Here is a 27,778-nt window from a genome sequence, read left to right on the forward strand (position 1 = left end):
TTGCATCATTGATCGACAGATTCGGTGAGTCTGCAATGGCTTTTCGGTGTACTAATAATACGTAAGCCGTTATCGTTGGTTAAAAAGCAGCTTCAGAAGGGCTAGATCTCAGTTGTAAGCACACATATATGTGTGTACATATGTTTCATTGTATTATGATATGATACTGGCGATCCCCTTCATTATGAAGTTGCTTGTACTAACAGATTGAGCAAGCATTGGCGTATGGTTGTTTCTCGACTCGTTCCCTTCTGAGCCTGCATAGCTCAGTTGGTAGAGCGACGGTCCCGGCTTGACCGGAGGTCGTGAGTTCGAACCTCACTGCAGGCTAGTTGTTTTCTAGTCTGCTCTGCTTGCATCATTGATCGACAGATTCGGTGAGTCTGCAATGGCTTTTCGGTGTATATATATATATATATTAAATAAGAGTAAAGAATATGTTCGCAATCAAAGTGTAAGTGTTTGAATGACCTAAAATTGCAACAGACTACTCTGAATAAATTTGGACAACATATCTGCCGAAAATTATTTTTTTTCAGAACCAAAATTTTCAGAAACCAAACACTAACTAGACGGGGTGCGGTTGTTGTATATTTTGTCAAGGGGTATATTTTCAGGGCTTGGTGCTTTTTTTTTTTAATTTCAAATTTTAAATTTTTTTTTATTTTTTTTTTATTTTTTGATATTTTGTATTGTATATTTTATATTATATATTTTATATTTTTTTCCTTTACTTGTTTCTGCAAGCAAAAACAGATATGGGCCGAAAATTCCCCCACTTAACTTCTGGCGTTGATGCGAAACGGGTTCAAATATGGCGTCGTAGTATCTGGGAAATGATCGAAATATATGTTTGATAAATGGAATTTACGTAGATAATGCGCACAAGCATGTTATTACACTTTGGCCAGCTAACATGTTTAAAAAGCAAATATTATCATTCTCTTAAAATGGTATAACGTCCATGGTTTGCTATACTTTTGCCAACTTTTACTGGGTAATTTTTTACCATGGCTTGGTCCGAGCAATCAAAGTTATAACAGAGTTTAAATCTGTAGTTTCGATCAATATATAAAACAAGTTTATGTGCCTAATACAGGGGTCCGCAAATACTTTTTGGAGCGACCCAAAATTGCTAGTACCGAGGTCTCGCGACCCAAATACTTCGAATTTTTTTAATAAAATAGCTTTGCTAAAAAAACACAGTAATTTATTGTGTTTCCATTCATTAAGACAGATCTACATGTTATGCGTTTTTAAAGAGAAAGGGTTCTGTAACACAACTGAAAAGAAGCCTAGAGTTTTACTACTTTTGATGTCTCATTCGGATGACAAATATGATTTAGCAACCAATATGGGTTGCAGGCTTTCAGCCCCACCAATTCCCCGCCATAACCCCTTCAACAAGCGTCCGCTATTGCGCTTTCTTAGTGCAATAATTACTGGCAAGGTGTGTAATGTTTTTTTGGCGCGAATCACTAAAAAATGTCCGGCGTCTCATCGTAATCGTTTTAGGAAACTCAATATTATAAGGCTCACATCTCAGGATTTTTCAGAGGGCAATATAAATTTTAAGACAGAGGTCGACAACCTTTACCAAGTCGCGGACCAGACCAAACTCAGCAAGTTCTCGGCGGGCCGTTTTAAATTTTCGCTAACAATTTTTTTATTAAAACGTGTGGCCTCTAAGCACTTTAATATAATAACTCATAATCAGGGACAAACCCAAATGTTTGACGCAGTAAAAATGAGTCTAGTTACACTACAACAAGGAAGCAGCGGGCGTAGCGCGAAAAAAATGTTTAAATTGGCAAACCTTTAAATTTACATGGAGACGTGACGCATTTTCCACACACGAAATAAAATGCGAACATATTTCTTATGCTCTTTTTGTTAATGTTTATCATTAAATAATACATCAGCGAATTAATTTGGAAAAAATTGATTTTAGAGAGTTTCATGCTACGAAAAATTTCGTACTTACAGTTGTCATGCGCACGTCACCTTTGGTGGGAGAAGACTACGTCAAAACGCCAATGTAATTCAAAGTCAAATTTGATACGCGCGGGGAAAAGTTTGTGCAATTTCGTATAGTTAAAACAGTTAAAAATATTAAGCATATGCTGGCCTTGTGTACAGTTTGTAAAATAGTTTGCGGGCAGGATGATTTTCATTGGAGGGCCGGATCCGGACTGCGGGCCGAAGGTTGCCGACCCCTGTTTTAAGACACGATGCAACAAAGAGAACAGCGTGCTTACGACGCTTTGGTTACAGAAGCGAGATAAAAAATGAAAGAGAGTTTCTTTAAAAACATATACCAAGAAGTAAACCCAGATTGCGGTAAGCAGATCAGTTTGGTGTGGTAATGGCCAAAATAGTGGTGGATTGCAAGCGCTCTTTGCCATCACTTGGATCGAACGAACACTCACGACTTTTTACGGGGCTTAGTCTATATATTTTGCGTGACAACTTTAGTCGCGCTCCAAGTAAGACGGCTATCTTGTATACAATTCAGTGTACTAATGGAAACAATTAGAAAACTTAAAATATAGGCCTCTATTGACAAGCCCTCTATTAATAAGGCTTTCGCGACCCAAACTGAATGGTCCCGCGAGCCAAATTGTTTTTTTTTTATTGGAGTAAAATGCGCAACAGGTGCAAATAGAGAGGCGTACACTGCCACCAGATTTCGCATTTAAATTTGCGGCGGTAAAATATGTTGTTTCTTAAGAGCATTTAGTAATTTTACTAAAGAGAAGCCTCTTTTCAAAATGCAAGTCGCACGAGCCCAGTTTTGGACGAGCCACTTTGCACAATGAAAGTCTCACGCGCGGGACAATAAAGCGCAGCAGGCGTTCTGTCGCTTCGTTACTTCACAAACTGGACAAAGCAAGCGAATATGAACGAATTCTGTATGAAAGTTATTCTGCTGCTAGATGGCAGTCGTTAGCTACAAAGAGCTAAAACGCAATATTTCATGTTTTTGACCCCCAAGCAAAGGCCCCCGGGGGAAACCAAAAAAGAATAGCGGCAAAAACAAGATATGTCCCGAAAATGATTTTTTTTCCATATTATAAGCGTTGGCGCGACAGAGATCATACGCAAGGCACAGAACGGTTTTCCAAAAGAACACCGAACGGGGTTTCCCCCAGCTGCTTCACAAATTCCGACAACAAAGCGACAGCAGCACTGTTATGTCAAGGCGAACATTGGGTTCGAACAAGCAAGCAAACGATGTTTCAAACAATCAGCGAATGCTGACGTCAAGATCATCGTTGCAACACCAAAGAAATGTGCCACCAGGCACACAAAACAATGAAACAAATGCCGAAGAAGCATGAATTGAAGCACAAGAAACAATTGCGCAAACGCTTTCAATAATCAGACAATTCGCGACCAACGCTCCACGAGCATTCCACAACACAAACAACAAACAAACAGCCAGGTTTTTATATTCAACCTGGCCAAAAAAATTAAAAGGGGAGTAATCTGTAGCAATAGCGTTCATTTAAGATGTTTTTATTAAACGTTTTTAATGATTAACGAATTGTAAAAAACGTGCATCCTTTTAATCTGTTGTCTATTTATCAAAAATGTAATAATGTATCATTTATCAAAAAGCATTTTGTGTCTATTATCAAAAATGTAATGCTAGACGAATTGTAAACTGTTTACGCTTTTAGTGAAAACTTCCAGTATTGCAAATCCCTTGTGAAATAGTTCGGCCACTTGTTCACAAGATGACGAATCCGAAATTGACATATACATTCGCCCTTCAATTGTCCTCGAATGCGCGGCCTAGATAGCCGCTTGCGAAATAGTTCATTTGCCACATTTCAAAAGTATGACTCAAAATTCTGTTTACAGTTAGAAAAGCTCTTTTTGTGTACTTATATGGATAAAATTAGAATGGTTTTTAACAAAAGGTTTTAAAAAGGTCGTTTTTAACGATTATTAAACCTTTTTTTGACGAATTATAGAAACATATTTATTTAGGTTTAACATGTCCGTTTTTTATCGGTTTTTGAAAAAACGTTTTTTACAAACCTGTAGAGGTTTGGGGATGTATGAGATGTTTATTGGGACTATGTTTAGTTCCCTATGACTCCTTATATCCGATTCCTATCAGAAGGTTAACATCTACCCAAAGACTACTTGTTTATCAGTCCGATGTATTAGCATTTAGCAAAGGCGACTGCTCACGAAGGCGCCCCGGCCAGACTGCCGAGGGCGTAGCACGAAAAGGCATATGCGAGAAGGTGAGAGTACCAAGAGAAAAAGAGGAGTAGCGAGACGAGTAATTACAGCGAAACGAATAATGGTAAAAGGCAAATAACTCAGATACACCACGTCGAAGTATTTAATTAGATGGACACGTCACTACATACGTTCCCCAGCCAACGAAAAATTCTGGCCTCAAAAATTCACGTACGATGTTAATCTTAGCTTAGCGAGGCATGTTATGACAATAAATTTGACACGCAGCAAAATTTTGGAATTCGTTTGTCGACAGAGGTCAGTTGACAAGTTCCAGCTGCGATGCCTGCAACCACTGCCATCGTATGCGATTTCTGGTTGGGAGAATTCGAACACAAGATCGCGCTGAAACAATAAAAATTACGGCAGTTAAATGTTCAACACTAGGTTAGAGGTAGCAATTATAACATTTTACAATAAAAAGTAGGTTCAAAAGAAGACACAAAAATTAAGGTTTAAGGACTGATATTTTATATTACGTTTATGATTTTTTTGGATATTAATTCGTACACTTCAACACAATATGAGGTTTAGGTAACGGTTAACGCAAAAACAAAAAACATGCTGTTAATTATAATTCAAAAACGGAAAACGACGTGTTTAGTCCAATTCAGGGTACAAGGTTCCGCCGGTATGTTGATAATCGGTTTTATTTGATTCATTTTTATTTTGAGCTGAATCTTCGGTTTCTGCTGAACCGTCTTTTAAAACAACCCGGGAGTAGTATTTATTACCAGCAGACACAAAACCTAGTCTACCATAATGTTTGATAGCCCAAAATGTTATAACTAAACTCCAAAACATGCCTAAAAACATTATAATTGTGATCAGCCCACTCAGAAACGGATTAGTGATCTCACTCAACGTCTGTAACAGAACATTGTTCAGAGCTTTCTTGGCAGTGTTAGCTATGAAATTCATGTCCGCAGAGGTCACTGGGTCAAGGTTGGATTCCACAAAATGGTACATCTTCTCATTCGTAAACTTGGCTTCCGCTAAGGTTATCAAAATTGATGTCATATCAGAAATTCCTGGGCTATGAGATGGAAATCTTGTGAATATATATCCAAAATCTAAATCTGACTGTCTGAATATCACTGGATTGAGAGTCGGAATTAGTGGTTTGATTTTTGAATTTGCATGTACTAGTGAATAGTTGACATAAACATAGAATGCTTCATTTATTTTAAATGTCATCATTCGATTTCCTACGTAGTTTTCGACAAACTTAATGTTCTTGTATAAAAATCCGTCGGGGTAGAGCTGCAGAATTGTTGTAGTTCCATTTTCGCGATGTTCGACTAACGGGCGAGTTGCGAAATAACCTTTATATTGAAGATTTGGTAAAATAGTTGCGTTTATCTTCTGGCAATAAAGTTCAGTTATTACACCACCAATCGTTACAGCAGCGCGGTCACTGCCTGTTAAAAGTGATAAAACAGCACCGGGAAATTGGTAAGCTAATACTCTGTAAATTGTTGTAAACATACAGGTAAGTTTACATTCCAGATAGTGTACGTCCGCCGTTAAGTTGTGGACTGCCCCTTCCATCGTATCTGTAGATTCGGTGAGCAGGTCTGCAAACGTTCTGAATATACTAGTTCTGTTTGCAACTTTCGAAACGACGTCGCTCCAATAATGAAGCTTATTTACCTCACTGCAATTTCCGGACACAATTATTAATCCAGACGGGTCACATATTGCGGATTTGCTGTAACATACAGCAGTGTTAACAGGACACCGGCTTCTATAGTGTGTTGAAAGACCTAAAGATCGAATTTCAAGCCGGTTTGGAACATCTTCCCCGATGTTGTAATGAAAAGCAATGTCCACGTCTCCCACTAGATTGGCCGGAGGGCAATCAATATTTGGCGGCACGGGCCAAATGAAGGTCAGAGGCCCTACTATACACTAACCCTTGTGTATATTGCAGTTGCTGATCACACCAAGCGTACTCGATAAGTGTTTGGTGTTATGGTCGTAAATTATTTCGTCTTTTCGCAAGAAGGCGTTCATCACGCTTCCTGAATAAGAAGTTGGCCAACGATAAGTAATGCTTAACGTGTTGCGAGCGGAGAAAGTGGTTCTCGAATCCACTTCTAAACGTCCTGAGCGATTCGCGACCCTTGCATGATTTGGCTTTTCATCAAAATTTCAATCTGGCCACCCCGATTCAGCGGCAAATAGCACAGGGCGATAGGCGCTTTTGTTGTCGTTAAGTAAGCTACATGTCTTCTGTATATCGCGAAATGCAAAAAACATATCGCATTACAGGAAATATGTTTTTGCCGAACATGTAGCAGCGCCTTCTTGTAAAACGTTTAGATATTTTTGGGTTATATTAGTTCATGGCCAAAATATTTCTTCTTTGTAGCCTGCGGCAAACTTTTGCTTTTCATGTTACCTCGGGCGACAGAAAAAATTGCTAAGCACTCTATACCGAAGATAGATGCAACGTTTTTCGAATTGACACGATAACAGGGTTGCCAGATTGGCCTTTTTGAGGCCAAATTCCTCGAATTTGGCTTTTTTAGAGTCAATTGGCCTTAGAAATTATACATTTGGCCTTTTTATGGATTTGGCGAAACCATATTTAGCATGGTCTATACTTGTTTAATGCTCGTAAATGTAATGTGACGAAGTACAAGTCATAAAATATTGATAAATATAAATATTATAGACAATAATTTGGAATTTTAATGTGAATGCTCAAAACTAGGTATACAGAAACGAAACGTGTACACTTTTTGATCAGGCGGTAATCTAACATTCTAACACAGTGTTTCTTCATCAGGTGAATGGTTCACCCCGGGGTGAATAAAATTTTTGCAGGGGTAAACCAACAATGGGGTGAATAAGGGTGGACCGTCAGAAATGGATGATAACTTGCGAGCAGGGCGGATATTTCGGGTGTACTGTTAATATACACGAGATAGTTTTATCATATCATGAGACAAGGGTGAATGAAATCTGGAGATAAATGCTAGGGGGAACAAAACTAAAAATGTTTAAGCACTAATCTAACACAACTCACCTGCCGAGCATGCATTCAGAAATGCAGTTGTAGAGCAATACAAGTGATTTGTGGTTGTGCAATTAAGTGATTTTTAAATTACCGTTATTGTGATGCTTTGTTGTGGTGTAAGCAAGTCTTTTAATTAGTGTAGTAATGTACATGATTTGACGACTTTTAATATAGATTTGATTCATATTTGACTTTTTTATAAAAAGCGTTTAGCTCTGTTCGACGCTATGACTCTTTCCTGTTGGACCATTTCTTTGCCTCCTAAGATAATTTCCCCCCTTATTTATAGGTATCTTTTATTGTTTTTAGTACAAACAGGCAAATACATATTTGGCCTTTTTTGGCCTTTTTTTTCTACTATTTTGGCCTTAAGACATTTTCGTAGTCTGGCAACCCTGCACGATAATAGTTGGTACAACATGATGTGTAAAAGTGATAACAACTAACGTGGAGCCGGTGGCTTCTTACGTCCTGTTCAAAAATTAATAATACTTCAAATGGCCTATTTAACCATACCAACGTATGCAATTTGTCTAGTTAATATTTAAAATACGCAACTATACTTGAAAATCATAGTGCACAGCGGGAGTCGCTATCTTGGCTTGCTGAGCTGCGAGTGACGTGATCGTTGCTAAGTTGTACACAAAATATGGTGTACAGAGAGTTTTGCTGTGGTCGGTTGTAAACTATGCATGTTTTACTTGCTTTAACTTTTTAAATCTATCAGCTGAACTTGAATCGATTAATAACTATGTCAAGATACCGGAAAAAAAAGACGCGGACTGCGGACAACGAACCTTTAGATGGGGCAGTCCATGCGAAGAAACTGGTTATATCAAGACTTACCGTCATTTCTGTTGGCAAGTATTTGTAATTATATGTAGTGCCTTGGTGCCAAATTAGACGTTATTCTGAAAACATTTTTTTAATGACCTATTAGTGAAACATGTGTAAAACGAACGAACATGAATTTTTTACATGTTTATAAATGTATATTATTGAAACTAAAAAGTCTGTATTTTAGGAGCCATAGTTGCCCTTGGGGTTGTCTTACTTCTCTATGACCAAATAAAGACCAAAGAAGAAGCAGAACTTTTACCAAGGTCGTTTAGCGAGACCTGGTTCAAAGAAAAAGTATATCTGTGTATATATATTATATATATATATCTACATTTAATACAAATTATGGATATAGTAGATCTAATATGTGTATGTTCAATTGAATAATGTTATTAGTAAGAAAAATAGCTAATTAATAAAAAAACACTTAACAATAAACATGCACTATTTTATTTGAAGGGCATACAATGTTTTGCAGTCATCTTTGGTACTTTTTGTGCATATAACACTTTTTTGTGAGCCACCTGTAGTTTAGTTGAATTTGCAACCATTTTAGCCTGTATAATATTGTAAGCTTACAGTACCTTGGTTTTCTAACATTTAACCAGATTTCTTTATTATTTGTTAGCTGGAAAATATCACTCCATTAACTACTAAACTCTCTTTACAATATTCTTACCAACATTATTTTAATTGGCTTGGTAGATCACTCACTAATGCACCACGGTGAAGATATGCTTTAAACCAGTGGTCGACAAACTTTTTTTAGGGGCCCAAAATACTCTTTCTATAGCTATTAAAGGCCCACTAAGTATAACCGCTAGAACCACAGGGGGAATCCAGGATCTTTATCTCACAATGTTTTTAACATGTTGATACATTTTGCGTCTTACAATTTCTGTTTTTTTTGTGCACATTGTTCTTGTAAAAGCTTACATACCCGTCTCGATCAAGGGTGCCAACCATTCATTCCAAAGATAAAAATATTAGTGTCCTCATTAACACATAGGCTGAACTTCATTGTAAATTACCATACCATATATAAGTTTGTGAATTTGCTTTTAAAAACAAAAGCTTAGGATAGTTTTCTCTCTTCATCACTACAATTAGATTTTTTTGGTAAATTTTTTAGTTATGGTTGTTAAATATTTTTTTGTTATGGCTTGGTAGATCACCTTTCTTCTTTTTAGGTAGCCCTATATTCGTTTTAGGTAACCGCTATTCTTTTTAGATAGCTTGCATGCTATTTCAAACGTATTTTACCAATTATTGTGAAAAAGTAGGGCTTTAAACACACATTCATTTCAAAGATCTAGCAATAATTATTCAATTTAACCCATGCATATGATTTTGTTGAATAATAGTTTCTGGGAGATTTCGATTGTGTTAAATAATCTCAAAATTGTTTAGTACATACTGTATATTCCTAATAGGATTTCCATGAAGCACCACAACTGACTTATCAACAGTTAGAGAATATTTCAAACCTAATTAGTATCAATGAGATTTGGAAGACTTTAAATCAAATTTTGGTTGTACGTACCCCTGGGTCTAAAGCACACAGCAGAGTACAAAGAGTAAGTCTTTCTAGTGCATGTCTGATGTTCATGTTGTACTTACTTTTAGAACAGACATATTTTGTTCTGAAATACATGTTGAACATTAATTATATTGATTTACAGCACATTATAGAAGAATTGCAAAAGTATAACTGGAACTTGGAGCTTGATAGGTTTACTGCAGTCACACCTTACCACCCTCAAAAGGACAATATCACATTTACAAATATTATAGCAACATGGAATCCACAAGCAACAAGAAAACTTGTACTTGCGTGTCACTATGAATCTAAGGTAGGTAATATTTTTTTCATTCAGGTTTTGTTGCTGTCTTTAAACCAACATCTACTTTTAGTCGTATACACTTAAGTAGAGTTATATTTTCCTCTTGAAAATCATAACTGTGAAATAACCACACAACGTACAACCAATATTCAATTTGGCATGCACTGCCTGTCAATTTAGTACTTTGCAGTCAGTATGGCAGAAAGCTGGCAACTTGGCGACCATGTCGGCCGAAGAATCAAACAAAAAACCGAAGAAATTGGTCCAAAAAAAAAATGTTTTTAATTTTAGTTTTTTTTTTAAAAGATCGATTTTCCAAACAAATCGTGTGCTTGTTCTACACATATTCAATCCAATATTTTTTTTAAATGCTGAATATGTAGGAACATTTTGCACTAAAATTGGCAGAAAATACTTTTTTTGTACCATTCTGAAAAAAGTACGAAGCATGTTGTTTAGCAGGGAACAGCCAGTGTTTGGCATATAGATTGTTTATTAGTTTAAAAAGCACTAAATTTCGATAGAACTGTTGTGTATTTGCGGTTTCACTTGATTTGGCAAATGGTTCTTCATTAAGTTAAAAAAGCAATCATGATGGTTGCCATTCCTGTTAAATACACAGGTATGACATTCGCATGGGCATAACGAGGATGTACTAGGCCTTGCTGTTCCATCTAAGGCTTAAACTATATTTTTGGCGGTTTTAATTACGTAAACTCAAAAATGTTTAGCTATGGTTGTGTCTCTCAAGCATATCTATTCAGCCAAGAAATATTATGCATACTATGGTATGTTGCACTTCACTGTGTGACTCTAATTTCGGCAAACAATTTCTATTCACTTGGACTATAAATAACACACCATTATTTTTTTATTAAAAATTTTCCCAATTCAAAAAAAAAAAATTCTCTCTTTTTAGTCTGATTTTAAGCTGCATGTGTGCACATGAGTTGGCCCCAATACAGTTTATCTTACACAGTGTTAGAGTAAGAAAAGTTACACAGTGTTAGAGTAAGAAAAGCAGACATGTGCACCCCCAGGCTGTACTTCAGCATACCCCATTTGCATTTCTTTGTGTCACAAAAATTTTTTTATTCTAATTCGTTTACTTCTTAATAATCTTGTTTATCGCCTAAACATGGCCAGGTTGATACATTCCTTTGATGAACACATCATTTAAGTTTTGCGGCACGACCAACAAACCGAATAATTTACGCCAAAAATGCTTGTCACCAGAAGGCTGGCAAGATTTTGCCAGCCTGTCTGCAGTTAAACAAATTGTTTCATGGTGTGTCCTTTTTGATAAAAATAAGTTTTGTTACTTACTTGCTGAAACGGTGTTGTAACTGTAAAAATTGCAGAAGTAATTTGTACTCTTCACCGTGTGATACTGGCATTGTTCACAGTGGTTTTAAACTTTGCATAGTTTGTTGTTCGCTAAGAGGGATTTGTGCTCCCATGGTTTCTAAATTGCAACGGTGCAAGAAATACCTGTAATGATTACAAAGTCGTATTGGTGTGTAGATACGGTTGGCATAGCTTGTATTTTTAAAATTAGGATTCAGTTTATTTTCTACATGGAATAAAATAGACCAATAAGATCCAACCTAATTATTGCACAGGCACAGCAAAAATACCTTTAAGTCACCTCTAATAAGTCCCAAGTACACCAAATGGTTGTTCATTCATGTATTACTTACTTACTTATATCACCTTGGGGCACAAACTAGACAATCTGATAAACACGCCTTTTACCAATCCTATCTTTAGATAGTTATATTATTACAGTTTAGCAGTCATTGGAAAGGCTTCATGCAAGTGCAACATATATCATATGATCTTCTTCTGTTAAATAACGGTTTCAATCCTGGTCTCACTAAAACAGACTTGAAAATGTTTTTCCCAGTTTAGGTAACTAATCCTAACTTCATATTTTCCAGTACATATTTTATTTGGCAGTTCTGTCATAGGACTATAACCTATTGTTGGGATACCCATGTTTTTTGCAAATAACGATCAAGCTTTTTTGTGTTTATTCAAGATCAAGCCCTCCGGTTTCCTTGGTGCTACTGACTCTGCAGTTCCTTGCGCCATGATGATAGAAGTGGCCAGAGTGCTAGGAGCCCAGTTGAAAAAACAAAGTGACAAAGTAAGACAACCCAAAAACAAACAATTGTCAAGCCTTATAAACAGGGTTACCATACTGTGCTTAATTGTAAGATTTGCACTCATTTTTGAGTACAGTGTCTTAGAAAATACCAATGTTCGTATTTCTTAAGAAACATGCTTATTTACGAGTTATATGCTTAGTTTGTCTTGTATTTAGTTTCTAAAAGTGTTCTTTATCAAATATTTTACTTTAAAGTAAGTGAGAAAATTTTCATTTATAGTTACACTAGCAGATTATAACAACATTGCACTAATTACATAATAACAATGGATTGCGATTGTTTTTTTTTAAAGTACATTGTAGCCTATATAAGTGACGTATTTTGCGCTAAGCAATTAAGTAAACTTATAGTTTGACATGAGGACTGAATTTGTAGATTTCCGCATACTTTGACAAAAAACATTATTGAGAGAATGAATGAGCCTAAGCCTTTTATATTGATATATATAAAATGAATTTCCTTATTATGGCAAACAAAGTTAAAATGGAAGAGCTACACTCCAACGGCATATTTTCTAAGTAGTACAGTCGAAATGTTGTCGAATGCGATTTAAAAACAAATTTCAATGAAATTTTAAACTGTAGAACAATTTATTAAGGCGCAGTACAGTCTTTATTGCCAATTTCTTATATTTTCTTTGTTAATGATAATAATTAAGGTAATAAAGTTCAACGAAAAAAGTGATACTCGGCCCGCGATTTTAAATCCTAACGGTTGTCCGGCCTCAATGATTTAAAAAAAAATTTTTGGTGACCCCTGATCTAAGGTGTCATTTCTCCTCTTGAATAAAAAGTTTTGTCAATTTAAACCAAATAAACACATTTTTATAAAAATATGTATTTTTGAGATTTTTATTTTGCTCCTGATCAGCATGTTTAGAGTAGCGTGCTTTAGTTTTGGTCTTAGCAGATGGTAACCCTGCTTATAAATAATGCATCTAGGGCAGTTTTGAATTTCCTAACAGAGAGATATCGCTTTAGAGAAAACAGGATATCTTTAGCTTTCGTTTTCTAGTTATACACTCTGTGTCAAAATAATACCACTCTGGTTCAATCCAATGAATATGATAAAAAAATGTTATTTTAAGGCAAAAAAATTTGGTGTCAAATAGGCGAACATGAATAATGATGTACGACAATTTTTATATATTTAAACCAACATGCCATATTAAGCGAAATTAAAAACCCATCAACCTGTGCGTGACATGGGAGGAGAATAATAATTAATTGATTAGCTTTAACAGACCTATCAACAGAGCAAAAACTAGAACCTTAAAGAAGATATCTTTGGCACTCTTTACTTAAATCACTGGACTAATATATATTTATATATAGATATATCTAAAAACGATATCTATCTATATATCTATATCTAGATATATATCTATATTCTATACATCTATACATCTATTATATAGTAAAAAAAATTGTCGTTCGCTAATTTGGTAAGACGCCGTTATTTCGCGTATTTTGTGATAATTAGTGTTCGAAAAATGATTTTGTTGGAAACCTGTGAATGGAAAGGGTTAGAGACCAATGCCATTCAGATGAGACAGGTTTAGACGTGCATTTCAACAATTTTCAGCTAGTTCTGTAATAAGAAAAACGTTTTGTAGTTTGGTAAACTTGGTAAGCATTCGTTGTTTCGCGTATTTTGCGATAATTTGTACTCTTTGAAAAAGTTATTTCTTCGGAAAAAGGTGTATGGATAAAGTTAGAGACCAATATTTTTGACAACAGGTGTTTAGAGTATTTCTGCCATTATCAACTTATTTTCATTAGGTTTAATAAAATGTACAACATAAAAGTTTGAAAAATATTAAAAAACTACAGAAAATTAGATTCACTGAAATGACAATTGTCAATCAGAAAAACATTAGGGGCGAAGGAAAAGTGTTGAGCAATTTCGAACAATACTCTTGCATTATTTAACACTGGTTGAGAACCGCTGAACTAGACGAAATACCCGGCGTTGCCCAGGTTAAATAGGGTAATTACTTGTAACAATACTGTGCAGTATTTTGCAATAAGCGCGATATATTACGTGCATTCGTGCAATGGCCCGATTTTTCATTGTTAAACTTATATGAATCCATCACGCTGTTGATCGTAGATCACCATTGCGTATTATGTATACCATTTCCGTGTAAGTATAAATAAATGTGTAACTTACCATGTAACCGAGAGTAATGTTCTGCATTGTGTATAAAATAGGTCGAGTAAATACTTTCTCACAATTAAAGTAGAATATTGCCCTTGTGAAAGCAGCAACAATACTAGGCCCTACATTTTTTGGAAAGGCGCCGTGTGTTCATAACAAATGCGTATTCCCCGGGCCAAATTATTCTCGAGTATAGGTTAAACAAAATGTAAGATTCCATCAAGCTGTGGCCTCTTAATACCTATTACATATTATGTTGTACCCGGAGTCATTTGCTTGAGCTGCGTGTTATTGCCGATAATTTAAAAAAGGCAATTTACCATGTTACTAAATAGGCCTATAGTAGGGTTACGGAAGTAGAGCGTAAAGTGGTAAAACATTACGTTGTAACAGTTGTGTGTTTTGTTTAAATGAACGACTATACACACAACCTTGGGTAAGCTGTAAGCACGTCTCACATATTTTGCGTTACGGAAACCCGTGACATATATCGATCGGGAATCAGTAACAATTTATAAAGCTTACGCCGTAGCAACAATTGTTCGAATTGTGCGAAATTCACGCAAATCAAACAAAAAACGTAATCCCGGTAGACACCACACTGCGTCCAACAAAGAAAATCTCGTTTTATAAGTAAATTTTCCGGTGCCAAATCGTTCTCATTTGACCCATAACGTGTCAGTGTGCTCATATCTCGATTTATAAACGATAATTTGAAAATTAGTTGTGGCAATTAAGCATGTAAACGTTTGGTGATTTCCGTATTGTGTCTAGAATAAATCGTCGAAATACACGTTTAAAATAACCTATAAAGGATGCAGCCATTATTGTAATAGAAACACCGTTACAATTTAGCAAAGCGATGGTGGACCCTAGCAAATACGTATTTTCAGGCACGACATCATTCTCGGGATGGTTTGGTTAATAGGCGGTAACCCACCCGGCTCTAACGGAACGAAATTTTGTGATATGTTTATCAATTTAATCGGATGGCGTGTAAATTATCTCAATTATCTGCGTGACTGTGAAACATCTATGACTCGATAGGGAACCATTCACAAACTTCAAACCTTAAGTTGTAGCAGCCATTGTTTGCATTGGATGATATTCAAGCAGGTAATATATTGCGTCAAACGTAATTAAAATCTCGTTTGAAACTGAAAATTGCTCACTATTAAAATAAACGCTTGAAATGCGATATTTTGTGGACTCTACCTAAACGAAATTCAAGCAAATGTGTAATCCCGGTAGGTACTATACTGCGTCCAACGAAAGAAATTCCCGTTTGACAAGCGAGTTTGCTTTGTGTTCAAACCGCTGAAATAAACGCGATATTTTGCAAACTCAGTCCAAATTTCGCGTAGTTTATACTCGGTTAGGGTTGCTGTAGGTTGTCTGTGTAAGTGTCTTGATGCCTCATAAAAGAATGTTAAGGAAATCGCTGCAATAAACGAAATATTTTGCGAACTTAGACTTTTACGTGGTTGAACAAACTGCAAAAAGCTATTATACATAAAATTATAAACTTTGTAGGTTTCCTGATGTTTAAGTATGTGTAGTATACAGTGTTTTATCGACTTTTGTGATTTTTAAGCAAACACATAATCCCGATATCAAATGGCGTACAACGTAAGAAAAATCCCTCATAGTGTTCAAAAGTGGAAATTGCTAAACCTTTGCACTAAACGCCAAATTAAGCTGCGTCCAACGTCAGACAAACCCGTAACCCGTTGAAAATATGAATTGCTCACTGTTCAAACTGCGACAACAAACGCGATATTTTGCGAACTCTGCCTAAATTTGGCATTGTTAAACTTAAGTCTTTACTTGGAACGTTGCACAAGTTCGTTGCTTTTTACGTGAACCCGGTACCATACAACCAGCGATGTTGTAGGTTAGTCTCTGTGTCAGGTAACGGAAAACTCGGTTGATGTTGCTGCCTTGCTGGGAACGATCGTTAGCGGCGAGACTAGATTAAGTAACAATAATGCATGACGTAGAACAGCGATTATTTGGGTCAGTATGTGATGACTTTAATTTGATTTTTACGGTTACGCAAAATCTGCGCCCACCATTATTATGGTCTAATCTGCGTGACTGTAAAGGAACAAATTCAATTCTTCGTCTTGTAAGATTAAATTTATTTTTTTACACAGCTTTTATACATTGCAACAAAGTATGTAACCAAAAGAAACAAATTGAATTAATCGTCCTGTGAGATTTTATTACTATCGCCGCATTAAATGTCAATTTTGCGAACTCTACCTAAATTTTAAGCAGTAACAAACATCAATAAGTTCCTAAACATAAAAGTCTTTAGTTGAAAACATTAAAATTTAATTTTAGTAAGGCAATATACTTAATTTGATTTTTTATGTCCAGGCAGGTAATTGCGCTTGAATAAAAGATTTGTGCGGATACGTTAAACCAGCGACCAACCGGGCGAACATGTTGCCACACACAGATAAATCGATTCTCTCTTTTTTCGTTCTCTCAACTCTCTCTTTTATATATATATAAAGATGTTGTCGCTTTCTTATAAAACGCTTTTGTTTTTGTCTAACATACAAACATATAAAGTATAAGTAATATTTTTAGAGCGTAACCAATAATTAATAATTGCGTTTGCCGGTATTTTTTTTTAATTTATTTTTTTTAATTTTTATATACAGCGAATCCCAGTGCTGCGTAAATGTACTGAATTACCAATAACAGAAAGCAATTTTCACCTAAATCGTTTGTGAAGATACCTTAAACTCGTCTTGACGTAGCAGAAATAAAACCTTTTAGCCGAAAAGAACTTAACAGCGCTGGTCCAACATAATATGTTAATAGGAATTAGACCAAAGATTGATGGCTTCTTACTTTGTTGTTTACCAAAGACCAGAATTCGAAACTTTGTTCGAAAACATTATATTTATTAGAAAAATGTCTGTTAAGTGCGGTGTAAATTAAGTCGAATGACCTTTCGGCGGCAATTCTTGTCAATGTTTTCGGAATGAAACAAATATTCGTGGTATATAAATCTGCCATATAAATTTGCCCTGTTTTTTGCCTTCTTTGCTTTTATTTTTCCTGAATATGCAAATAGTTTGTTAAGAAAGTGTTAATATCTTTATAAGTAAAACTTCATTTGCATTGTATTTTTTATCAACAAAAAATTGTTTTCTTTTCCACTCTAGTCTGAATTAAGGAAACGCTGTCGTAGTATAAGCGCTTACTCTCAAAACATTCAAGGTAATGCCTGAAAATATATTGTAGCCGAAAACCTGTGGCAAGTGGCACCAGTGTTCCGGCTTAGCGCAATAAATTTTGAGCACTTGCGTCCCTCTTTTCACGGCAGTGCGCAAGCTAAAAAAATTAAATGTTGTTTTATGTACAAAATTCGATCATCAGTCGTTTCGTGGAGCCAACAGGATCACTATTTTGCAAGGATTATCAAATTTAATACCTTATGTAACCCATGTTTACTTCACTTAAGTTCAAAAAATGCCCAAATCAGTTTTATCCGAGCTACGTAAGGACAAAAAAGTGTCGAAATGAGTTTTATTCAAGCTACGTACTAACAAAAAAGGCCAAAATAAGTGTCATGTCAGCTATTTACAGACAATTTTTTAGTGTATATGTTAAATAAAGTATTTACAAGTTGAATTCTAACTGGCAAATGACTTATTCGAGTTGTCCCAGCGATGTATATTAATTACCTTGCACGATATTTTGAAAACTCTGCCTAAAATTTGTGTGTGGTTAAGGTTAACACTTTGTAAAAATACTATTGGGCGTGACCCAAAGCACTATCAAATTATTCTCTGGTAGGTTAGCAGTACGTTGTCCAGGTAAGTTTCCTGATGTCTAAACACGTAATCCTGGTACCTAACGGCGTCCCAACGTAAAAAAAAATTGGTAACCCGATTTAAACTGAGAAAACGCTATACTTGCCATTGCCACACATACTGCCAAGCGAAATTGCGTCTCAAGCGAACGCCATACTCCGAATTAAAGAGTCATTTTTCTGTATGGAAGAAAAAGACTTTCTTAGTAGAAAATAAGTACGCAAAATTCATTGTTTTTTGCAAATTCATTGTCTGGCAACAATTTTTAAAGGTAAATTGCCATAATTTTCATGACGTCAAAAAGAAACAAGGTGCGTTGAAATTTGCCGTGAATCCGTGATACGGTGATCTGTCGCATCGCGTTTGGTAAATCGCCCGCGGATACCGTCAGCAACAAACTTGAAAAAAAAAATAAGTGTTTTATTGCAGAGCCAGCACATTTGGACATTTTTTCGTTTGATAATCACTTTACGGACTGATTTTCCGCACTTACCCAAAATGTTGGGCACCTGCGTGGTACGAAATTAGAGGTGACATAAAGGGCAGTATCCGGCATTAACCCGATACTACTGTAGTATCGGTATCGACCCGATACCAATTTGATAAATGATGTTTAGCCTTAGTTTGCTTGTTTAAAAATGCTATTGACGACTAACGTCATATCGGATCGCGATATTTCTAAATGGATCTATTAAAACAGTGGTTTTCACCCATTTAAGGAAACCATATAACTAATGACCCCCTTCCAAAATTTTTGATTTAGTCATATGCAATACAGCACAAAAAATATAATTAAAATAAAATAAATTATGATACCACTCTGTTGTAAAAATACTCATTTATTAAATTCATGTACAAGGCGGCATCAGTGAGATGAATGGTGTAGTGGTGTTATCTTGGCGAAAAGCTTGTCTATGCGTGACGCTGTTGTTGCCAGAGCACACCTTATATCTGGCTCTACTTATGGCATCATACCCAAATATTTCTCGTGAAAATAATCGTTTTTGTGATTTGTGATGTAATAACTAGTTCTGTCACAAGGGTTAGTAGTTTTGCGGTTACAGTAACCACTTATTTAGCTTGTTATCTATGTCTTTATTGAATCTGAGGATGAACATAGTGCAATATAAATAATTGCAACTTGAATTACAGTAAATGTAAAAGTGTGTACTGTACCAAAAAAGGTTGAAAAGCACTGCCCGACTGCCGTAGGCTACCTATGACTGATATCGGAAACTCAATAGTTAACCTACATTGTTAAAATAATAGGCCTAGTCTATCTCACAACTTTCTTCCTGGCTGCTGTTTGAACATTCAACTTTTATTCAACCTTTTAAACATTAACTAATGTCATTACAGATATGTTTTTCGTAATAGTGATTGGTATTTATTTGTCGTCTTCGCGACCCCCAGAGAAAAGGCAAACGACCCACCCGGGGGTCGCGACCTCTAGGTTGAAAACCACTGTATTAAAAGATATCCATAAGGGCCCATCAAAAGTGATACCGGACTTATATAATTTCTTGTGTTTTTATAGCAAAAAAGTGTGAGTATCAAAAGACCTGATGACTTAACACTGCAGCTGATATTTTTCGATGGGGAGGAAGCTTTCGAGGAGTGGTCTGAGAATGACTCGCTTTACGGCTCACGTCATCTGGCCGAGCTCTGGTCCAAAACGCCCTATCGTGATGATGGAAAGAGCGTTCTTAATGCGATTGTAAGTAAAGACAAGACATCAATATTTTCGTTGAATTATCTACTCATTAACTCTTTGTTTAAAATAGGGAAAAATATGTCAAAAAGTTGTGCTATCTATAATCCCTCTTGGTAAAAGACCAATATACAAAATAGTGTGTTTAGACTAGAACAGGGGTTCCCAACCTGTGGTACGCGTACCACTAGTGGCTCCACTAGTGGTAAGGTTTTTCAGGTGATACGCGAAACTTCCGTTTTTTTTTTACAAAACCCTGAATTCACAACTTTATATTTTGTTTATCTGGTTTTGTTTACATAAAAAATGTTCCCCCGAAACCCATTCTTGTTGTTACGTAACTATTCCTGTTGTTTCGAAACAATTTGATCTATAAAATACAGGCTATGTCGATTGTCGCCAAGGAGAATAGTTGCTTTGTAAAACTTACAACGCTGTGGGACAGTGGGCGTTAATTGTGTCAAACGACTACTCTTGATAGATATAATCTAGTGTTTTATAGCAAAAGCTACAAATAGAGTTGAATAATGCTAGTTTTAAGCTAAAAATACAAAACCAAATGATTCGATCAAATTAGTTTTCTGCAAGAAGTGGTACACGTGACACTACAGAGCGTCCAAGTGGTACGAGATCGTAAAAAGGTTAGGAATTCCTGGACTAGAAGGAACGTATTCAGATATCCAAAAAGGATCCCTATTTTTCAACTTAGGAAATTACCTCACTTTCCGTATGACGTTAATGATTAATGACGTCATAAAATAGTAACAACTATGACTTCAAAAAAAGTTAATGACGTCATAAACCTTATGAGAAACAGCCATTTAACGTTTACGCCTTTAGCGCTGGTTATGAAAAATGCCCTCATCCCTCATTTATTTTCTAGTACATCGGGTTTTGATAAAATCGCATTTTAATGTTTTTGATGTATTGCTGCATTGTTATTATAGGTACTTTGCGCAAAGACTATAACATAATGCAACTTTGATGTGATTCCCTGACTTTTCAATCTGGTTTTACTGACATCTCTAAAAAACAGTATAGGAAAGATCTTTTATCAACGTTTTTTGTAATAAAAGAGTAAATTTCCAAATGTAAACACAGCTTTCCGAGCTGAGATAAATGAATGTTGTTCAATCAAGTACTAGCACTTCAGCAGAAAAAAATCAAACTAAAAAAACGTTTGGTAATGCCAGATTTTAATCAATAATATGGTTACTTATTCTTTTCAAATTTGTGTGACCAAGAAAAGCAATGAATGAATGTTGTTCAATCAAGTACTAGCACTTCAGCAGAAAAAAATCAAACTAAAAAAACGTTTGGTAATGCCAGATTTTAATCAATAATATGGTTACTTATTCTTTTCAAATTTGTGTGACCAAGAAAAGCATTGAATGAATGTTGTTCAATCAAGTACTAGCACTTCAGCAGAAAAAAATCAAACTAAAAAAACGTTTGGTAATGCCAGATTTTAATCAATAATATGGTTACTTATTCTTTTCAAATTTGTGTGACCAAGGAAAGCAATGAAGTAACACTTCAGATATCAATAAGATTGACAATTTTACGTAAGCTGTTAGATTTAGCAAGGATAATAGGATATCTGTACCACATAATGCCCGATGCGTGTTTTACTTCCTCCTGGATAAAGTTAAAGATGTCGGTGAATGAAGTTATAGCAACAAAACGAAAGTTCAAAACCAAATTTTTTTTTATCTTCCAAGCAGATTTAAACAGCCTTGCTAGAGATGTGTCTCTTTCAAAAGAAAATTTAGAACTGTTTGTATTGGGATTTAAATAAAACTTGCTTGAGATTGATTTACTAATAAAACATTACATAATTATAACTTGGACATACACTAGAGTAGTAGACAAACCTATTTCCTACAACAGCCGTGCTACCAACTGTATTACTTTAGAAAAGACTATAAGCTATAAGAGAATCGTAAGTGGCTGATATCACAAACAGTACGCCCCATAAATTTTCTTGCCCGGGGAATAGAAAAGTGAGTTCTATGTTTAGCATTTCCCAAAAAAAATTTTCACTAATAACTTAAGCAAAATGAAAGGTATTTTGATGGGCCAAAATATTTTGTAAAATTCTAAATGATGCACATTGTAAAAAGGTGAAATTACTCGCTTGACTGGAATTTAGTGACTGTGTGGTAAACTTTTTAGAAAATTCAAATTGCACTATTTTGCGGTATGTGTTTGATGCATTTAACGACATTTTAAGCTATGAAATCCTGTCAACAAGGATGTCAGACGTTTTTGGGAGATATGCATCATAGCTGTACTTTGTTTGCAATGCGTTTTTTTGGAAAATTAAAATTTGACGATATCTTCAAAATGTGATGTGCTAGAGAAAAACTAAAGGCACATAATCAGCGCGAAAAAAGCATCTAAGATAAAATTCTCACATTCTCGTATAAAAAAAGGGAAATTTTGTTGACCAGTGTAAATTTCCCTAGTGTTAATATTAGAGATAGACCGATATTTGGCTTCTACCGATATATAGGTATTGGTAAATGTAGGCCGATACTTCGGCCGATATTTCAGTACAAAAATATGATATCATTTTTCCAGTACAACAAACAACTTACCCAATTTTTGATAAAAAAATTTCAGCATCACGCCTAATTAATATGCAAAATAATAGTTTAATAATTAACAAAGGTATGTAAACTGAAACCTTATTTGGATTTTATTTTCAATTAGTTCAATTTTATTTTCAATTAGCTTTTAAACATTTCCAAGGTATATAAAAAAAATCGGTATCGGTATCGGTTATCGGTTGACAAAAGTGTAAAAATTGCGTATCGGTCGAAAAAAAAAAAAAAAAAAAAAAAAAAAAAAAAAAAAAGTGATATCGGTCGATCTCGAGTTACTATGCGACGATTATCGCAACATCTGCGCGAACTGTGTGTCAAGTCAGCTAATTTACAGTACAAGCTGCGGTTAAGAGAAAATTTATTATACAACTTTTTAGGAGAATCTGCGTTAGTTAAAAAAATGTCGTTGTTACACCAACACCGGATATTAGCGCAGACAGCGAACATCCAGGAACATCAACTGCGCCTAACCAACGTTTTAGCAAGAAAATTAAGTGTTGTCAATTGTCGAATACACACTTTGCCTTAGCCAACCTGAACGAATAAAGAAAGGCTAAAAAGAAACTTTTTAGGTGAATCTGCGTTAGTTAAAAAATGTCGTTGTTACACCAACACCGGATATTAGCGCAGACAGCGAACATCCAGGAACATCCACTGCGCCTAACCAACGTTTTAGCAAGAAAAAGTGTTGTCAATTGTCGAATACACACTTTGCCTTAGCCAACCTGAACGAATAAAGAAAGGCTAAAAAGAAGAAATATCCTAGTTTAACATTCGACCCAGATGCAAACAAGAGACGAAACACGACGTTTAGCGTTTGATTTTGGTTTCCATTAGCTTAAGACGGGTGACCTAATTACATTTAGCCGCTTCAAAAAAAATTGAACCATGTGTGAAATGGAACAAAAAAAAAACTATAACATCATCTACAAATAAAGGGTGTCAGACCTGCTTGATCGCGCTTGACGAGTAAATCTAATATAACTAATTATTTCATATAACTATTTATTTCCTTGAATTATCATTGTGCGAGTCGGACTTGTTTTTTGGAACTGCTGTTTTCAGATTTTAAATTATCAAATTTGACAAGTTAAAAGCAAGGGCATTCTTTGAAGATTTATTTGAGCAAGCAACTTATCCACGCATTAATGGTTATTATGGATAAACACAGTACAAAATAACCAGCATTGCGTGACTTGTTCAATCTGATGCAATCAATAGAGACGTTTGAACTTAATTGAAAACGACGTGCGGGAACGCGTTGTCTAAACCGAAGCAAGCCTCGAGGTTTCTTGATAATTGTCTGGTGTATGCGACATTTAACTTTGGTACCCCGCCCGACTCGATTTACCACGTATATAAATAGGATTTTGTCAACAGTAATTTATTGATTACACATCCTTGGGGTGAGTTGATTAAAAACTCTACAACGGTAGCCATAGCTCTTGCCAACATTATATCTACGTGACAAACCAAACTTGCAAAGTTTTCATTACATTACGATCGTACAAGTCAAACACGCAAGGCAACATGGATGAATCGCAAAATTAAACATTTAATTCGTAAAATACTGTTACTAATCTATTGAACAAATATACTCCTCACATAATAACGCTCTGACTGCACAATAGTATTTGTTGACATTTTAAAAGCATTCTATCGTGTTTTACATCACGGATTGTTATTTAAATTACAACAGCCTAAAGTTAAAGGGTATTTTTTTGGTTCTCCTGGCATCTTACCTTGCGAATCGTCATCAGCGTGTTCGCTTAAATAACTGTCTGTCTATTACACTGTCTACTAATGCTGGAGTGCCTCAAGGTTCCATTTTAGACCTTTTGTTATTTCTTGATTATTTAAAAATGATATTTCGGCTAATCTAACTTCCAATGTATCACTTTTTCCAGATGGCATAGCTTTATGCTATTCTTCTAGTTTGCCCAAATTTAAAGCAATAAGTGATGATTTTTGATTGGCTATATTACTTATTTTATTGGTGCTTTTTACAGGATTTGTTGGTGTTGCTAGATTTGATTGGAACAAGTACAACAAGTTTTGCCAACTTTGATAAAACATTCACTCGCTGGTACAGTGTTATACTGGAAATCGGTGAGACTCAATTACCTTAAATGGGAAGCTTAAGCTATTTCATTATTTGCTACGACTGTTTAAATATGTAAAGAAACCTCTTCAAATTATTTTTTCCGTTCCAGAAAGAAAAATGATTTTTAAGAAGTATCTATCTCGGGGAGCTCGGGAACGATTCCTACCAAGACAGTACAGCGTAAATATTGAAGACGACCACATTCCATTTCTAAAAAGGAGTAAGTCAGTTTAGCTCAGTGAGTCGCTAGGTTACATCAAGCAACGAGGTGTGTTTCTTACGCAATATCGGCGTTATTGTTATGTTAATAATTTGGTACAAACAAATTACATATATCATTTCCGCCAAACTTTGTAAACAACTGAAAATGAGAATTAAATTATTAAAATACGGTGGGATGTATTTCTTTAAACTGCAGTAACCAACAATTGTAACCACCAAAATGTAGTTTTGTCTGTCATCAGTACTTTCTTAAATCTTTTTAACGAAGTATTTAAGACAATCAGGGTGGGAAAAGGGAGTGGTTCTCAACCTTTTTTAGCCTGCGGCCCTTGTACAATTTTAAGTTGTGTAGGCCAGGTGTTTATAAATTTGTTTGGAGCGACATACAAAACAGGGGCAACAGAGAGGTGTACGCTGCCTCCAGATTTCGCATTTAAATTTGTGGCTGTAAATTATGTTGTTTTGTAATAGAAGAAGTTATTTCACTTAGAAGCCTTTTTCTAAAAGGCAAGGCGCACGCGCACAGTGACAATAAAACGCGCAGCATGGTGCAAGTCGCTTCGCGAGCTGAACAAGGCAAGCAAATGTGAACGAATTTTGTATTTATGTTTTTCCGCCGCTTGATGGGAGTTGATAGTTACAGATAGATAGGAGTTGATAGTTACAGATATACGATGACTTCATAATATTTTTTATGTTATATATATTTTGTATGCCAATACAAACCATATCAAACCAAACAAATAACGGCTAAAAAAACAGGGTGCAGTTGACTCGATGTACCTTACGGCCTTTCACTGCATCCTGGAACAAACAATTGTAATTTTCCTTGTAACTTTGTACTGTGTTCTAGTTGTTTCGGTTCCAAAAAAATAAAATCTATCTATCTATCTATCCCTGCAGAACTGTTGAACTACGTGTTAACTGTTTATTGGCTCATTCCAGGAATTAGTAAAGTGAAGTTTTTACCCCTATTTTGTTAAAACTGCAGATGTGCCAATCATGCATCTTATATCCGCCCCTTTTCCAAAAGAGTGGCATACGATAGACGACAACGCAAATGCTTTGAACAATGACACCATAACAGACGTTACCAAGATTGTGGCTGCATTCGTAGCACAATACCTGAAGCTTTCGGACCTATAACTCTACCCATGCTTGGTGTATGCTTTTTTAATACCTGTTTTTTTAGTACAACACTTCTAAGGGCAACAAAACAAGCCCTAAATAGTACAGCATTTATTTTATAGATTTATAAAACTTTTAGACTTAACCTTAATTTTATGTAATGTTCATATTATTTGCAAACACTCGTTTTGAGATTTTATGATTGTAACAACGTCAGAACTTAGATTTACAGAAGTTGCCCATGAAGTTTTTGTATAAAAAGGTCAAAATTGTGTTTTTTTTTCTTATTTGATATTAAATGTTGTATATTGCTACTGTATTTTATGTACTCGAGTCATGTTTTGGTGCAATGAAACTTTTAATAATAACGACCCTGTTTGGAATAAATTTATGCGGCACGTGTTTCTACAGGTAGGCCTATGTGTTTAAAAACCACATTTGTTTGTGACATCGCTAACCTGTCTATCATTCTATGGATTCGTACAAATACTTTTCGATTATTTTAGTTGTTTGGCAGAGAGGATTCGGCTTACTTGTTGGCTTGTTTCTTGCGCAGACCATTTTTTTAACAAAAAGGGCAACTTCGCCCAACGCCATGCGCCTTCATTCAATCGTACAGAAAACTAGTAAATGCAACAAAATCGTTTAAAACATATTTTTCTGCGCCTAAAATTCAAAATTCACTTGATGACGTTTTTGCATCTGCTCCTTAATCTTATGTAACATACGCTACTGCGCGCCCCCTAAACGCGCAATCACAGTTGTCACTATAGATTCACTGAAGCAAGTGTAATCTTTAGTTGTTTTACAAAGCGCTGCGTGTTACGATTTCTGTCCTGTATTAACTAAACCTGCTGGAAATTCTAACTAGCGAATTCTGCCTATTTAAAAGTATACATAAACCGCTGTGCTTTCGGGTTATTTTCCTTAGTTTGATCTTGTTTAAAACTTGTAATAAAACACACGACACTCAATTCATAATTATATTCTATGCCCTAAAGTTATTTTCAATGCTTATTGCCAGCGAATCGATTGTTGTATACAAAGACACTATAGTATTACATTTCCAATTAGTGTCCCATATTACGAATGACAACAATTAACTGACAATTGATAAATTGAAAACTTACAACCGATGCCTTAACATGTCTAATGTAAACCTACACAAATTACGAAGCGCCGCCGACGCCAAAATCTTCTTGGTTTATGACGCTCGCCGTTTTGGCCTCGAGACCGATCTGTCACAGTTTAACTCGACATCGATGACCTGGGAGCCTTTGGTATTTTTCAGCAAATGCGTAACATGTACCGAATTGCGGTACTCAGTATGTGATAAAAAATTATTGTCCATATACAATTAAGCCGGTAAGACAATTCGAAAAAATTTTGCGTGAAGTTAACTATTCAAACAGATCATCGGTCAGCAGGGGCGGATTTACCAATAGGCTAGGCAGGCTGAAGCCCAAGGCCTCGAAATTTGTTGTTCTTTTAAAAGCTTGACAAGCCTTTTCTCAGCTTTCACAAGGAGGTGGACAGTTGTAAAATTATTTTTGCAAGCTCAATCAAAGTGCCAAAACATTTGTCAGATACTAGTTGGGATGCACATGCAAAAGCCCTGGAAGCTAGTTTGGAAAGTTACAGTGCCATCACTAATGCCCTCAGTCATTTGCACTCCAATGTAAGTGAGAAGGGTGATACCAGAATTCATGCTAACAACCTTTTGCAAAAAATGGAAAAATTGGAGTTTGTGTTTATGTTGCATTTTTGGTCCGGAGTGCCGAGTGCCGAAATTGTGCCGAGTGCCGAATTGTACAGTTCACTTGTAGACTTTCTAAGCGAAATTAGAGATGAGTTTGACGAGTTTGATCAGCAAC

The 27,778-nt window shown here is 35.6% G+C and overlaps 2 protein-coding genes and 1 non-coding gene across 3 annotated transcripts; 2 read left to right on the forward strand and 1 right to left on the reverse strand.

Annotated features, from left to right (window-relative positions):
* The first annotated feature begins 255 nt into the window (after positions 1-255).
* On the forward strand, positions 256-330 carry Trnaa-ggc (transfer RNA alanine (anticodon GGC)). Its single transcript has one exon. It is a non-coding gene; the product is annotated as a tRNA-Ala (tRNA).
* A 4,527-nt stretch (positions 331-4,857) lies between these two features.
* Positions 4,858-5,907, reverse strand: LOC146140548 (uncharacterized). Its single transcript, XM_083392650.1, has one exon. It carries the CDS (start codon positions 5,806-5,808, stop codon positions 4,858-4,860), a length of 951 nt encoding a protein of 316 aa, XP_083248776.1. The 5' UTR covers positions 5,809-5,907.
* LOC146140549 (glutaminyl-peptide cyclotransferase-like) lies at positions 5,191-27,701 on the forward strand. Its single transcript, XM_083391314.1, has 9 exons — positions 5,191-8,142; positions 8,307-8,416; positions 9,556-9,699; positions 9,805-9,975; positions 12,008-12,115; positions 19,668-19,847; positions 24,460-24,559; positions 24,664-24,774; positions 25,768-27,701. Exons 1-9 carry the CDS (start codon positions 8,034-8,036, stop codon positions 25,920-25,922), a joined length of 1,188 nt encoding a protein of 395 aa, XP_083247440.1. The 5' UTR covers positions 5,191-8,033; the 3' UTR covers positions 25,923-27,701.
* The last annotated feature ends 77 nt before the right edge of the window (positions 27,702-27,778 follow it).

Source organism: Ascidiella aspersa, chromosome 6 (assembly GCF_963924565.1).
Source record: "Ascidiella aspersa chromosome 6, kaAscAspe10.2, whole genome shotgun sequence".
Classification (NCBI taxonomy): domain Eukaryota; kingdom Metazoa; phylum Chordata; class Ascidiacea; order Phlebobranchia; family Ascidiidae; genus Ascidiella; species Ascidiella aspersa.

Bases quoted from the DNA above. Each gene is read 5' to 3' on its own strand.
- LOC146140548 (XM_083392650.1), bottom strand. From the start codon at position 5,808: ATGGAAGGGGCAGTCCACAACTTAACGGCGGACGTACACTATCTGGAA.
- LOC146140549 (XM_083391314.1), top strand. From the start codon at position 8,034: ATGTCAAGATACCGGAAAAAAAAGACGCGGACTGCGGACAACGAACCT. The intron at 8,143-8,306 runs GCAAGTATTTGT...TCTGTATTTTAG, and splicing joins ACTTACCGTCATTTCTGTTG to GAGCCATAGTTGCCCTTGGG. The intron at 24,560-24,663 runs GTGAGACTCAAT...TTTCCGTTCCAG, and splicing joins CAGTGTTATACTGGAAATCG to AAAGAAAAATGATTTTTAAG.